This window comes from Zonotrichia albicollis, chromosome 5 (genome assembly GCF_047830755.1).
Source record: "Zonotrichia albicollis isolate bZonAlb1 chromosome 5, bZonAlb1.hap1, whole genome shotgun sequence".
Taxonomy (NCBI): domain Eukaryota; kingdom Metazoa; phylum Chordata; class Aves; order Passeriformes; family Passerellidae; genus Zonotrichia; species Zonotrichia albicollis.
The window spans coordinates 8,371,896-8,386,844 of record NC_133823.1 but is presented as its reverse complement, the minus strand read 5'-3'; the positions used below and the strand labels follow the sequence as shown (position 1 = coordinate 8,386,844).

The following is a 14,949-nucleotide window of genomic DNA, read 5'->3' as shown; positions in this document are numbered from 1 at the left end:
GGATTCAGACTTCATCAGTGCTGCAGAAGTGAAACACTCAGAGGTGAAGGAAGGAGGAGTTTTGGGGAAAATGGGTGCACCCTTCAACAGAAGGGACAGGGTGCAAGGTGCTGAGGATTTGGGTATGTGGGCAGAGGTTGTAATGGGTGGAAATAGCAAGCTGGGTGAAGAGTAGAAAAAAATGGTGATGCTGGATTACAAGATAATTGGAAAGAGTTGATTCCAGGCCCTTGGCTAGGGAGTTATTTCTGAAGATCAGGACTCCTGTGAGCTCATCTCAGCAGCAGATAAAAAGCTTGTACAATGCAGCATTTTGCTTATGGTTTCATGTGATTTTTGACCTCTGATATCACCATGACTTAATCCATTTTGAAAAACATACCATTGAACCAGCCTCCTAGGGCAGATTCACTGTTTACATGCCTGTGATACCCAGCTCAGCCATGACTCAGCCATCAGCAATGATGTTCTGACCTTATTAATATCAATGTAAATCTTCTTAATGCAGACATAATTTCACCCCAGAGGGCAATTCATTAATTAGCACGTCCAGCTATCCTGTCATTGGGCATATGAAGTGGGTAGTAACTTGGCTTATATACAGAGCAAATATGTGCTGAGTAAATATGGATTCAAATGCACACATAACGACAACAGATGGGGCCATAAATGTCTGGCAGCAAGAGTGAACAGAGGTGAGTCTAACTCCTCATTCCAGATCTAATTCAGTGCTGGGGGAACTTGCTTGTTGTACTTGCTTGTTTATAGTTGTCTAAAATCAATGTCCATGGAAACGGTTGTTGAATTGGTTGTTTATTTCACATACTGCATAAACTTGTGTGACTCATAAAATATCATAGATAGAGTAGCCTGAGCGGGAAGGGATCCACAAAGATCATTGAGTCCAACTCCTGGCTCTGCATGGGACACCCCACAAACCCCACTCTGTGCTTGAGAGCATCGTCCAAATGCTTCTGGAGCTTGGCAGCCCTGGAGCCTCCACAGACCCTGGGAGGCCTGTCAGTATCTGACCACCCTCTGGGGGAAGAATCTTTTCCTAATTCACCTAAACCTTCCATGACACAGCTTCAGCCATTCCCTTTGGTCCTGTCCCTGGTCATCAGAGAGCAGAGATCAGTCACTGAAGTGTTGCTCTGATGATATGCTTGCAGCTGTGATACACAGGGCTCTTCCATCCCTCAAGGCAATCCCCTCCCTGTGTGTAGTTTGCAGAAACACCATTGTCCTGCTGTGCCTGTTGCCAGGAAAGGGTGTTTTAATCATTCTAGTATATCTATTATGAAATATTTGTCTTTTAAAATAAAAATAGACAAGTCAGAACTCTGGGCAAACCTAACTCCTTCCAAATGATATTTCATGTCAGCAAGTTGTCTGCGAATAATTGAAAAAAAACTCAACCAAAACAAAAAACCAAACTAAAACAGCAACAACAAAAAACCCAAACAATTTTGGAACATTTTTTTGCATGTTAAAATGAAACAGATTAAAGTTAATATAATAATAATTATCTCCTGCAGCTAGTATTTGATACAGACAGTGCCAGGGAGGACAGCGTGATCACTAACAAAGTTAGGAAAGCATTTCTTCTCTTGTGCCACAATCGCAGATGTTACTCTTCTCCCGAGTATTTGAGATTTGCCACAGGCAGTTGCCCCATGGCAGAGCAGGGGGATGCCCAAAGGAGGCTGTGCCCCCATGGGAAGCCCACATTGGAAGAGAGGCAGAGTGTGAGAAGTCCAACCCCTGAGAAGAAAGGAGCACAGTGACAATGTGTGATGGACTGAGCACAGCCCCATTCCCTGTCCCCCTGCACCACTTGGAAGGAGGAGGGAGAGAAGCATGAGGAAAATTGAGCCTGGGAAGGAAGGAGGGGTAGGGGAAAAAGTGATTTAGGATTGGAGTTTATTTCTCATTGCCCTGCTCTGATTGAATTAGTAATTAATAAATTAAACTGATTTCCTCCATCTCTTCTGCCCATGACAGTAGCTGGTGACTGATCTCTGCCTGCCCTTATCCCAGCTATGAGCCTTTCATTGTGTTTTCCTCCCCTGCCCAGCTGAGGAGGGGAGTGAGAGCAGTTTTAGGAGGCACCTGGTGTCTAGCCAGGGCCACCCCACCACAGTGACAATCCAGAGGGCAGTGTCATGCACTGCCTGTATGCTGAGCTGGCTGACTCTCAGCCAGACTGGCTTTTCTGGCAGCACCTTGGGAAATGGCTGGGTATCTGAACCCACAGATTCAGGGCATGCTGGCAGTTGTCTGTGTCCCAGGAATATAGGTGTATGTAGAAATAGCCTCTCTGTGCCTCCATTTCTGTGTAGCCTACAAGGGATTTGCAACCTCTGTTTCTCAACACTCACACCTTTTTGGTTTTGGTTGCCTTTGAAAACCAAGTCAGCCCACTCCAGCAGTTTTAAACTAAACCCAAGAGTTTATCCTCCTTCTTGAGGCCTCAAGCAGAAAAGGCAAAATCTCTGAGCAACAGTTTTGCAAGAGATAATTGACTGGCAAGAAACAAACAGCCACTCTTTAGAATGTTTTCTTTCCTATCTGTTTAACACTGTTTGTTATCCCAGTAACTTGCACAGAAATCACTAAGGCTCCCACTGAGAACCTCCCTCAGACAGGTAAATAACATTTGAATTTCTAAACACAAGTGAACTGTTTAAATTTGGTGAGCTGCCTATTTCCACCCAGTCTGCTGTGTGTCTTTACATTGCTGCACCGAAATCCTGGTCATCCTTTCGGAGGGAAAAATGCGAATAGTATCTTTTCCTCTTTTATTTTTTTTTCTTTCAATAATAAATTCTCAGCTGTTGAAATCTTTCCTCACTCAAAACAATTTGGGTAAGTCAAGACACAATCATATTGCTGGAGACAGACCAAAGGTAACAATTACCCAAGAACTGCAAACACTGTCAGGTTTCTCACATCTTTTTGACTCAGTTAAAAATGAAAGGTCTGAAATTTTCATCTTTCCTGCTGCAAAGGATATCCTTGCTGTATGTCCAACTGAGTTTGCTGCTTTGCCCACAAATTCAGAAGAGAATGATTTTAAACTTCTTTATTCTTCCTTATTCAGATCTTTGCTGTTACAAATTATGGCCCAGAAATCCTTGGAGATCACTGCCTTGTTTTCCAGGGTAGGAGGGCATCCTGTGCTTCAGATCTTTTTTTTTTTTTTTTGCTTGTTTTTTTGTTTACACAACTAGAATCATGAAATTACAGAGTGAAATTACAGAGTTCTCATCCCACCCCTGCCATGGCAGGGACACCTCCCACTGTCCCAGGCTACCCCGATGTCCACTGAGACACTGCCAGGGATCCAGGGGCAGCCACAGCTGCTCTGGGTGCCTGTGCCAGGGCCTCACACCCTCACAGGGAACAATTTCTTTCCATTTAGCTTCCTCAGTGGATCAGCGCCCCATTCAGCCTTGAACAGTTCCTTTTCCCTCCCCTTTGCCTCGAGGTCTCCCTGTGCCTCAGGCCCATGCTCACAGTGGGTGGGGGGGCATTCCCGACTTACTAGGGGGACACAACCCCACCTCTGAGGGGACCTTTTCGGGCTCACCTGGGTTACGGTGACACCCTGGGATGCTGGGACGTGTCCATCGTCCATGTGGAGTCCAGTTTGGGCTGCTCCATCCCAGGGCAGTGCCAGTGCCCTGTGTGGCACTGCAGGGGCACCTCCAGTGCAGGGCAGCCCCAAGCTCCCAGCTCAGCATGGACACTGAGGGGCTGGAACGCACCCAGGGAAAGGAAGAGTTGAGGAAGGCTCTGGAGCACCAAGAGCAGCTGAAGGGGCTCAGCCTGGAGCAAAGGAGGCTCAGGGGGCCCTTGTGGCTCTGCACAGCTCCTGCCAGGAGGGCACAGCCGGGGGATCGGGCTCTGCTCCAGGAAACAGGGACAGGAGCAGAGGGAACGGCCTCAGGCTGGGCCAGGGCAGGCTCAGCTTGGACACCAACAGGAATTCCTTCCTGGAAAGGGAGCTCAGGCCTTTACAGGGGCTGCCCAGGGAGGTGGTGGAGCCTCCATCGTCCCTGGGGGTATCCCAGGAAGGCCTGGATGCAGCACTCGGTGCTCTGGGCTGTTGGACAAGGTGGGCTGTCACAGGTTGGACTGGGTGATCCTGGAGGGCTTCTCCTACCCCAATAATTCTGATTCTGTTACTCCTATTGCTCCTTTCACTGGGGCAGTTCTGGGTTGTATCTGTGCCAGCTGCTGCTTTCTCACCTGTAATATTTAACTAATGGGGAGCAGTAAAGGGGCTTTAATTTTACAGCTCAGTTTTAAACCGACTAATTTCCTGGGAAATGCCATTTCATGGTTTGGGAATTGCCATGAGCTTTAAACTCTGGTTGTTAACCTTGCTGAGATGAGAAACTCACCCGTAAGTGAAGAGCTGTGCAGCTGTAGCAGCTAACCAAGAGCTGCTTCCACTCTCTCTACACTAGAGACTGATCTGTGGCACGGACCCTGTGACTGCGAGTGCCTGACCCGGCCCCTCCCCGCCGCCATGGCCGCGCCGTGACGTCACTGGCCCCGCCCTCCCGGTTCCCCCCCCACTCGCGGCCACCGTAGCGGGATCGGCGGAGGCCCCGCGGCGGCCGATGGTCCGCGTTGTGCCGCCGCCCCCCGCCCGCCCCGCTCCGACCCGGCAGCGGCCGCAGATGGCGCGGCGGGGACCGGGCAGGCGGGGCGGGAGGTCACCGGCGCCGCCGCCGCCGCCGCTGCTGGCGCTGCTGCTGCTGTTGGTGCTGGGCCCCGCCGCCGCCGCCGGCGAGGAGGTGGCAGTCTCCAAGGAATGCGACAAGCCGTGCGCCAACGGCGGGCGGTGCCAGCCGGGCACCGGGCAGTGCGAGTGCCAGCCTGGCTGGGTGGGCGACCAGTGCCAGCACTGCGGGGGGCGCTTCAGGTGAGCCTCCGCGGGGCGGGGGGCGGGGACGCGAGGGGTCCGTGTGGACGGGGCGTCGGGGCTGGTTCGGAGGTTTGGGGTTGGTTCGGGGCTGGTTCAGGAGTGAGGGGTTAGCTTTGGGGTACGGGAATGAAAGTCTGGCTCAAGTGAGGGGCTGGGTTGGGTGGGGAGTTCGTTTGAACCGTGGGAATCGGGCTGGTTTGGGCTACCGAGGGGAGAGTCTGGCAGCCCCATCAGGGATGGGCGGCAGGGGCAGGGCAAGGGAGAAAGGAGAAGACACAGCAGTGGCTTGGGGGCCCTAAGGGGCACTTGAGGGCAATAGGGAGGTGGGTACGAGGAGCAGGTTTGGGCACTCAGACCTGGTGAGGAGGGTCCAGGGGTGAGTGAGGGCAGCAGGGAAGGGCCGGGTGACAGTAAAGGTGAGGGGCGGGACCAGGTGAGGTGAAAGGTGAGCGGTAGATGGAAGTGACACTAAGGGTGAGTGGCAGGTCAAGGGAATGGTGAGGGACACTCAGGTGATGATAAAGGTGAGCGGCAGGTGCAGGTGACAGTAAGGATGCAGGTGTTAGGGCAGGATAGGAGCATCTTGAGAGGACAATAGGGGCTGGGTCTCTGGGCAGTGAGGGTGTGAGCGTGGGCCTGGTTCAGGGGGATGTGGTGTAAAGGGATGGGCAGGAGTCCTGAAGGGGGACAGAAGGGGTTTGGATGCAGAGGGAGAGGTGGGTGTGCAGAAACAGGCTTGAGGGGTGACAGCAGCATGGGTGTGATGGGGTGACAGTGTGGAAGGCTTGGTCTGACTGTCCCCAGAGGAGGTGAGTGGTTGGGCTTCCTGGGGGAGCTCTCAGAGCAATGGGACGTGGATGGTCAGTGCCCCACTTGGTGAGTACAGGATGTTTGTTATGCAGAGAGGCGCCTCTAAGGGGGCTGAATTTTTGGCATTGGTTGGCTGGGGTTGCACAGGCGTTACTGGTGATCGGTTGTGATTCTAAGGGGCTGTGTAGGAGCAGGGATGTGGTTGTAGGGCACTGGATCAGTGGGGATCTGGGTTTGATGGATTGCAGAGCCAGGAGAATGTTGGGTTTAAGTTTTAGTAGGTCCAGACAGAAAGTAAAGCTGGAGGGGAGTGGGTATGGGGATATATTTTTGGTGACAGGGTTAGGTTTGGGAACTTAGAAATGGAAGTGTAAGGATGGTGGGTGAATGGGGGTGGCTTTGTGTGTGGACGTGGAGCTGATGGAAGCAGTGAGGAGCAGGTGGACACAGGAGGTCAGTGTGGGTGTGGGGCCAGTTCCTGGGTGGGGAGAAGGACTAATGTATGGATGGGACTAGATCACACTTAGAACAGGTTGGAGGAGAAGGGCGTGCAAGTGGGCGTGAGAGTGGTGTGGAGACTCTAGAGGTGTTTGGAGGGGGGTTAAGGAAGCTCCTCTTGGCAGATCAGCAGCTGCTGGTTTTGGTTAAAGGTTATTTCAGGAGAAGTAGGTGCAGGGGAGAGAAGCAGTATCCTTATGGGGAGTAGCTGGCATTTGGGAGGCTCATCATCTGGAGATGTAATGCTGCTGGCTTTTGGGGAGGGACAGTGGGAATAGCAGCCTGGTGGGAGAAATTTCCTGGGCTTGTGGGGAGACATGGGCAGTGGGAGGGGATTGAACAGGACAGAGGGTATTGGGAGTCCTGCTGCTTCACAGTTTTTTTTTTTTTTGAGGAAAAGAAGGCTAAAGGAGGGCTCTGGGTAGGGGGGTGGAATCCCCTGGCTCTGCACTGGTCCAGGCCAAGTGCAGGCAACTGTGTGTGGGAATGAGGGGTGTCTGCGCAGGACAGTGATTTTTGGGCTGTATGCTGATGGAAAGTGTGTTTCTGCAGTGCTGGGGCCAGTTCTTTTAGGTTTGATTTACTCGGTTGGGTTGTGTGACTGAGGTGTATCCCACTGGATGAGAAAACGGAAATCTTCATGGGAACAGGCTGAGGATGCTCCCTGGCATTATGGCAAGGATTTCTGTAAGATGGTTACCTGCCTTGGATTCGTCTGTGGCAGAGGGAGAGCCAGTGTGTGTCTGCATGCATTAGGTGAATTCCCTGGCAGGGCTGATTCCTGGAAAAGAAGGAAATGAGAAAAGGATGATTATCCTAGGCAGTGGCTGCTTTCTTGGGGAACTGATGGAAGTACCAAGCACCCTTTGATGATGTTCCTTATTGATTTGGGAGGAGGGTAACTGTTTATATAACCTGAACTCATGGAAGAAAAATACTTTATTTTTTTATTCATATTTATTGACCATCTGTAGATGTGTGTGTATTGCAAACAGTTTGAAAGGAGTTTTGTATAGAAACAATTCCAGGCTAGGCAAGCCCTGGAAGTCCAGACCTGCCTTTTTAATGTCTTTTTGCTGCTGTCATGAAAAGCATTTTCTTTTAGCTTTAAGGAATAGCCTCATACCTGTTACTCTCTTGGAGAAACTTAGGATATTTGTGGTTTTTGGGGAATGGATTTGAGAGACTTCTTTTCCGAATAGTAATGCCAAGTAAAAAAAAGAAATGGTATATATTCACTCTTAATAGAACCTCAATTTTTTTCCTCTTACCTGTTTTGATAAAACTTATTTTTTCTTTCTCGCATATAATTCTAGTCTAAGATGTTGCCTGAAAACATAATACATGTTTTTCTCTGTAGATGATTTGTCTGTTTATTAAGGAGTTGGAATTTCTAGTAATGTTTTTAAACTTGGAGCCTGAGAAATGCAAACAGTGGTCATAGTTTTGCAGTCATGTGTCTTCTTTCACATGCCTTGAGTTTGCTGTCTCCTGTCAGAATTGGCTTTGCAGGAGGTTTTTGTTTGGTTCATGGTTGTCAAGAGTTTGGCTTTAAAGGACTTAATGTGTTATTAAATGCTGTAGGTACAAATGGGAAGTAGAAGAGCAGGTGAAAATTATTTTCTAAGTGCAGTGTATTCTATGTGCTTATCTGCTGGACTGAGAGATGTAATTAAATTTGGCATGTTAATCATCCTGTCTAATCTAGATGTATATGATGACTGTATTTGTGGCATTGAGTGTTTTCATTTACACTGTAAAGTTACACCTCGTGCTTCACTAACCAACTAATATCTCACATCTTCTTGTGTTCACAGTGAAGGATGAACATTGTAGCATCGAGTTGCAGTCTTCTAATATTCCATTCCCCTTTTTCCCTGGGAAATCTTTTTTTTTTAGACTGCAGTTAGATGTATGAGTAACACACCCCAGATCAGTGATACTTTTTAGAAGTGGAAGGCTGATTTAGGAAGGACTTCAGGTGACTTTTTTCTAAGATGTGGAACCAGCCACTTTAGTTGTTCAAAGATAAACATCTTGGTGTTAACAGAAGCTGAAACAGAGAACACAGAATGTGCCTGATGTGCTTGTGTCTCCTGTTTGAGCATAAACCTCCAGAGGGCTCTGGGCTGGCTGGAGGCTGCTGTGGCTTCAAGCTGCCATGATATGGGCAGGAGAGGAGCTGCTGCTGGGAGGGATGAGAAATTCCCTTGTCACAGAGCTGCAGCAGCTTCCTGAGATAGCATTTGGAGCAGTGGGAGCTTGGGAGCTCCAAACTTGAGAGTGAAATTGGCAGCATTGATTATTGTACAATCAAAAAGATGCTGCACACTTTGTTAATAGACTCTTCAAAGCGCTGTCTGCAGCTCAGTGACACAACCTCTCATCCTGCCTAAACTGAGTTGTCAGCCAGCTGCCTAATTAGCAGATGGAATTAAAGGTGGAAAGGCCCTCTAAGATCATCCAGTCCAGCTGCCCCCAGCCCTGCCAAGACCACCAGTAACCATACCCACGTGTTTTTGAACACTTCCAGGGATAGGAACTCAGCCACTTTCCTGGGCAGTCTGTTCCAGTGCCTGACCAACCTTTCCATGAAGGCTTTCCCCAGTATCCAGTCTAACCCCTGCACCAAAAGTGCAACTTGAGACCATTTCCTCTTGGTCCTGTCTCTTGTTCCCTGGGAGCAGAGCCTGACTCCCCCTGGCTGCACCCTTCTGTCTGGGAGTTTTGGGGAGTGAATGAGAATGAGCTCTTCTCATTCTGACCACGAGTTTTTCCAGGCTGAGCCCTCCCAGTTCCCCCAGCCCCTCCTCACCAGACAAGGCAAGTAAAGCACAGAGCAAGAAATGACCTCTGGTTCACTTCCATTTATTGTCCTGAGATTGTAAAGGGTTGGATTAACAAATTCAGGATAATGATTGACTTATTGAACAGTTAGTGTATGTGGTTTGTGTGTGTAGGCTCACTGATGGGCAGTTTGATGGTAGCTGAAAATAATATTTTGACTATATAATGAAATACCAAATTATTCCAGGAATATGGATTTTGTGTGTAAAGGCACTAGTGCTCCTTTCATGGTAATACTCTTTTTGTGGTGGGAGATGGCAAATACTAAGCAGGACTTAACCATGCAACCTGACAGTTAGGGAGGAAAAAACAGATTAGACTGTATCCTTTAAACTCTCTTTTTAGTAATATAATGGGGAGCAGTTACGTGTTGCTGATTAAATGTTATGAAGGACTTGGAGGTAGTTGAGTGTGCTTGGCCAAAGAATATTACAGTGAAGAGGAATTTTGTCTCTAGGTTTGTGTAAATCACTACCTGAGAGAGTTGTGAGCTGGAAAAGAACTATCACAATTCTCTTTGTTAAATAAATAGGAACTTCTGGTCAAAAGCTTAAATACAAGCTGATGTCTTTAAGAAGCTACCTGAGGCATTTGTAGATTTAGGAAGGTCAGGAAGATGCTTAATAGATCCAAGGATGTTGGCAATTTGAATCAAATCAGTTTAAGTGCTCAAATTAGATCTGGGGCCTGCATTTGTGTCTGATCTCCATTCTGTTCCTCCCTTTTCATTAGGGTATTATTGTGCTTTAAAATGATTTTCTTTTCCATGCTGCTTAATAAGGACTTGCTCAAACACTGCACTGGTAAAAAAGAAGAAGCTATTTGAGTAGGAAATACTTAAACATCATCAATTTTAATGAATGCACTGAGAAAAAAAGAACAATTATATAGTTTTTTTTTAGTTCTTGGAGGTATGTGTGGACATCCTTATGAATGCATATCTATATTTCTGTCTATCCATACATGTATATAATATATAAATATTATCTATTTTGTGGCTTGGAGCAACCTGGTCCAGTGGAAGGTGAAGGAGGTCTTTGAGGTCCTTTCCCACCCAGACCATTCCATGATTCTGTTTAAATGATCTGTTTGTTGGGAAACTCATGGGTAATATTTAATCTGAATTCTCTGTTATTGCTCCTCTCACTGTTTTATTGGACAATCTGATATTTTACTAGGGCTGTTTTAAGAACTAAACTTCACCTGTGAAATAATTCAGTATTTTTGAAATATCTGAATTGTTCTGTAGTTTGTGCCATGCACTAAACGAGCAGCATAAATATTTGACTTGCGGGAGGTTTTGTTAATGTTTGCAATAAGCTCACTGCCTATTTTCAGTCTGCTTTATAGTAAGGAGGCAGTAGTGGAAAATTCAGAGCAGTCAGACAAAACAGCTCGTGCTGGATCCTCCCCATCATCTCTGCCTCACAAACATCCAGTGCCTTGCCTATTGGAGATTTAGTGGTTGGAATTACTGAACACTGTGAGAGAGAGAGAAGTCCTGTCCTGTTCCTGTCTTCCTGCTGAGCACGTCTGAGCATGAGAGCTCCTGGAGCAGAGCAGATGAAGGATAACATTCCTGTGCCTGCCAAATCCAGAAACATATCACTGACTTGGACTTAGAATGCCTCCTTCTCTGCAGCAGTCACCATTTGTGTCATTTCTCTGTTCCTGTAAGGATCAGGGAATACCTGCCTGAGTCCCTTAGCACTTGGCTGACACTGCTCTAGATTTTCCCAGTATTTCAGTCTCAGTTGTTCCTGTCGCTTTGGATGCAAAATAATCACAGAATGGTTTGGGTTGGAAGGAACCTTAAAGCTCTTCTCATTCTAACCCCCTGCCATGGGCCAGGGACACCTTCTGCTAGACCAGGTTGCTCCAAGCCCTGTCCAGCCTGATCTTGAGCACTTCCAGGAATGGAGCAGCCCCAGCTTCCTTTGGAAACTAATAAAATGAGCTCAGGTCCAGCCAGGTGTTTGTTACCATCTTCATCAATTTACATTTAACAGAAATAACTTATATTGAAATACCAAAAATATGGCTGAAATTGGCACTGTTTTCACAGAAAATAGTTGTTTTCTTCAATTAAAAAAAAATCTAGGACCAGTGATCCTTTTGTCCCATGTCCTGATAAATTTAAATAATATTTGAAATGTATGTGATGGATTTGATTTTCCTGGCTTGTTCCTCTGAAGCTTTTGTGAGCAAATTTCAAACTCTGAGCTTCCTGCACCTAACATGTTTATGAAATCCATGCTGAAAATCCTATATTTAGGTAATGCTGCTGCTCACCAAGCTGTTGTCTTACTGTATTAATTTAGGATACCCTTGGGTCCCCTTTTCTTGAATGGTTTCCTTGAAGAATTTTTTTCTGATTTGAAGTTCTAGGCAGAGCACTTAAAATTCCCTTCTTGACCAGACAGAGCTTTGCTTCTTTTTTCCTGCACTCAAAATATTCCCTGCAAGTAGGAACTTTTAAATCACATCTTGTAAAGCATAGTGAAAAAACAGAGTAAAACAGGCCGAAACAAAATAGTTTTGGGGGAGGAGGGAGCTGCTTCAAACTGGAATTCACCGTAAGAAGGACCGCAGCAGTTTGTGCCAGTGCTTTGTTCCTGCACAGCCACATGCTCACATCTGCCCTTTAAACCACTGCAGCATCTTGGAAGCTGGGCTGGAATATTTGGTCATCAATTTTACAGCAGTGAACAGAGATGATAATTTGCTTTTGTGCACAGTTTTGAATGAAATACTCATTTAGTCGCCGAAACACTGGAGCAGTAAGGATGTTTGCTTTTTGTTTCCTGCTTTTGTTCCCTTGCTTTGTTCATGGCTGATCCTCACAGAAGTTCCTTTAGATCTACTTGAGATTGTCACTTTTCCTCCTTTTGCTTAAAATAAATATTTATTTGATGGAGAGGCAGGTTGCTTGCAGGGTTTTGGTGGATGTGTGCTGCATACAGATGATTCCAGGCATGGTTTGGGCTTGAATGGGAAATGCTTGGGATATTCAGAATGTAAGGGCTCTGTCCTTATTGCAGAGTTGTGACATCATTAGGGTTGTTAAGAGCCCTTAATTGCACACAGAACAAGCTGTATGTAGCAATCTGATAACGTAAATTTGGAACATTGACATAGTGGGGGATTTGGAGAATAATTGAAAGAAAATGGATTCTGTTTTGGGCTGATAATAAGTGTCTTAGTGCATCTTGCATGATGAAGAAGAATTTAAATGTTTTACTGATGAATTGAGCAATATTCCTGCTAAAGAGGGGCAGCTGATCAGAACAGATTGTGAGAAGTACTTCTTGGATACCCCAGGATCTGGAGAATATTCCTGGTCATGGTTGTGGCTTCACTTGCTAAACCAAATTTCCTGCAGTACTACCAGAATCAGAATTTCCAGTTTCCTAAAAATGCAGAAATGAAATTAAGCTGGTTTAAGGGACACCATGCTGACAGAGGTGGTCTGGGCATTCCAGCCAGGGGTTTTCCAGTGTGTAAACTCCCTTGTATTCCCTGCTGTGCCTGCTGGGCTCACAGCTGCAGAGGTGAAAGCACTGTTGTACACAAACTTAGCTCGGGTGTGCTCAGTGCGTGTTGCAAAAATTTAAAAAGGAAGTTGTTGCTTTGTGTAGGTACAGGGTGTTGCACATCATTGTTCGGGTGAAAATTATCTGTAATGACCTTTACCATGAGACAGTGCTGCTCAGCTTTATGCAGAATGTACAAATACAGCTGTGAAAATCCCAGATTTTCTATTATTTCCCTTTGCCCTTTGTTTCCTGATTCTCAGAAACCTTTTTTTTTTCTTTGCTAGTTTCTGTAAGCTGAAAGAAAAAAAACCCAAGAAAATTGTGCTAGGAGAACACTCTTTGGAAGACTTTCTTATTGGTGTTTGTATTGCTTGTAAATTTAATATCTGTCTCCAAGGTGGTGCTTGTCTACTCAAAGGATAAGAAGCTTGGCACAGATGAATTAGCATTTTTTTGTAAACTCCTTTTATGAACTCAAATACAGAAACTGAGAGGTATTTTTCCATTCAGAAAATTTAGGTTGGGTCTAATATTTTTTCATGGCAAATGGAAGGAATGTCTTCAATTACTTTGTGATTAAAAGCTATTTAGTTTTCAGTCATTGCAATGAAAAAAATTACTCCTGCAGTGCCTTAGCTGTGTATTGAGTGGCTTTAGTGGTTTTTTTGTCTGTTTGTTTCTGGTTTTGTTTTTTGTGGTGTTGTTTTGTTTTGTGGGACTGGTTTTTGTTTTTGTTTGTCCGTTTTTTCCCTTCAGTTTCTTTGTGCTTGTGTCATTATCTCTTTCCTGCCACAGTTTAGTCGTTTTCCACATGTTCCAGATATTTTGAATGTAATTGCACTATCTAGGGAAAATGTATGATTCAGGTTTACCATGAGCACAGCTTTTAGATTTCATTGCTTGTTACGATCAAGAACGTGTTTGAGTTCCTCTAAAATAAGCTTTTCAGAGTGGTTTTGTGAAGGTTTTTTGCAGCAAGGTGCAACATGTTTCCTACCAGAGTTGTGCACCTGTCTTCTTAATGATTAATTTACACAGTCAATCTCCCATTAATCCAGAGTGGAGAGTGTCACTTGAATTCTATAGTGATTTCAGAGCATAGATCTCTAGTGTCCGCTTGCTGCATACCTTGATCTTGTGTGAGATCATCAAAGGTGATGCTGCAAAGATTTCCAGCCTTTGCAAGACCTGATTTGCAGAGTAGTGTGGAACTGAAGTGCTGACTGGGCTGGCCAGTGCTACAAGAAAAAAAAAGCCCAAAAACCAGGGAAAACTCCAGCATTGTTTCCTAGTAAGGATTTTAGTGCTTCTAGAAAAAAGTATACTGCTGTATCCAAATTGTGAGCATGGATTGATGTTGCTGGCTTGCTGGAAACAAAGTACTGAATTCCAAATAATATAGTGAGGAATAATTAATTTTGAGGTCACTGGTGATTTTAATTTTAATTTTTTTCAAGGAGAGATCAGGAACAGGCAGAATTGTTGGGTGAGTTGTTTTTAGTTTTGTTGAAAAAGTTGAAATGTATTGTTGTTCAAGACACTCAGTTTGCATCTGCATTGCTGCCTCCTTGTTTGACAGTGTGTCAATGCACTTTAGTTAAGGGATTGATTTATTACACTGAAACACATAACAGGCAGCTCTATAAATTTGGGTCAGTCAGTGTCTTTCTCACAAGCACAGGTTGCAGTGACTCTTTAAAGTTACTGGTTTTCATTTTGGGAGTAGTAATGGGTGTTTAAGTATGCCCTCGTTCAACTTCTGGAGGATGAATCATTTTGAGGAGGTGTTGATGTGGTTCAAAGTCAAAACCAGGATTTGACTTCCCACCTATGCACACTTTTTCTGAAACATCCATATTAATATTACTGTAATTTAAAATTTTCTTGTGGATACTCTGATAGTCTGTTAACTTTTGTCTGAATTTATGTGATGAGCCCAAAGAAAACTCCAGTGCTACTGAAAGCATGTTAAACCAGTAATTTGTGGTTCACTTTCAGCTTTTCTCAGTACCTGAGCTGTCAAGAATTTCTGGGACAGCAGGCAAATGTCAGTACCAGCAGAATTGTTTATGTGAATGGTACAATAACAGTTTCTATGCAAGTTTGGGGTTTGAATGTGAGAGGATGGGGATTTGAATTTCTGGTAGAAACAGGAATGTGTGGCCTGGCTGGAAAAGCTGAAATGACTTTATAGCCTCTAACTTTACTGTTCCCTTGAGAATAGATGATCACAGACTTGAGGAATCAAGGCAGTTCATCATTTAATCCCCTTGGTTCAGTTTCCCTATCAATTAATTAGGGCAAATTATTTATATGGTC

General features: G+C 45.4%; 1 protein-coding gene and 1 long non-coding RNA gene across 2 annotated transcripts in view; one reads left to right on the top strand and one right to left on the bottom strand.

The window, feature by feature from the left end:
* Nucleotides 1-806: 806 nt before the first annotated feature.
* Nucleotides 807-4,550, bottom strand: LOC141729123 (uncharacterized). Its single transcript, XR_012580357.1, has 3 exons — nucleotides 4,410-4,550; nucleotides 3,593-3,759; nucleotides 807-1,764 (listed from the first exon to the last, which is right to left on the bottom strand). It is a non-coding gene; the product is annotated as an uncharacterized LOC141729123 (long non-coding RNA).
* Nucleotides 4,551-4,562: 12 nt separating this feature from the next.
* Nucleotides 4,563-14,949, top strand: part of ATRN (attractin) — a 150,411-nt gene continuing 140,024 nt past the window's right edge. The window contains exon 1 of the mRNA XM_074540740.1: nucleotides 4,563-4,936. Coding sequence (XP_074396841.1) covers nucleotides 4,632-4,936 — 305 coding nt within the window. The 5' untranslated portion in view covers nucleotides 4,563-4,631. The remainder of the gene's footprint in view (nucleotides 4,937-14,949) is intronic.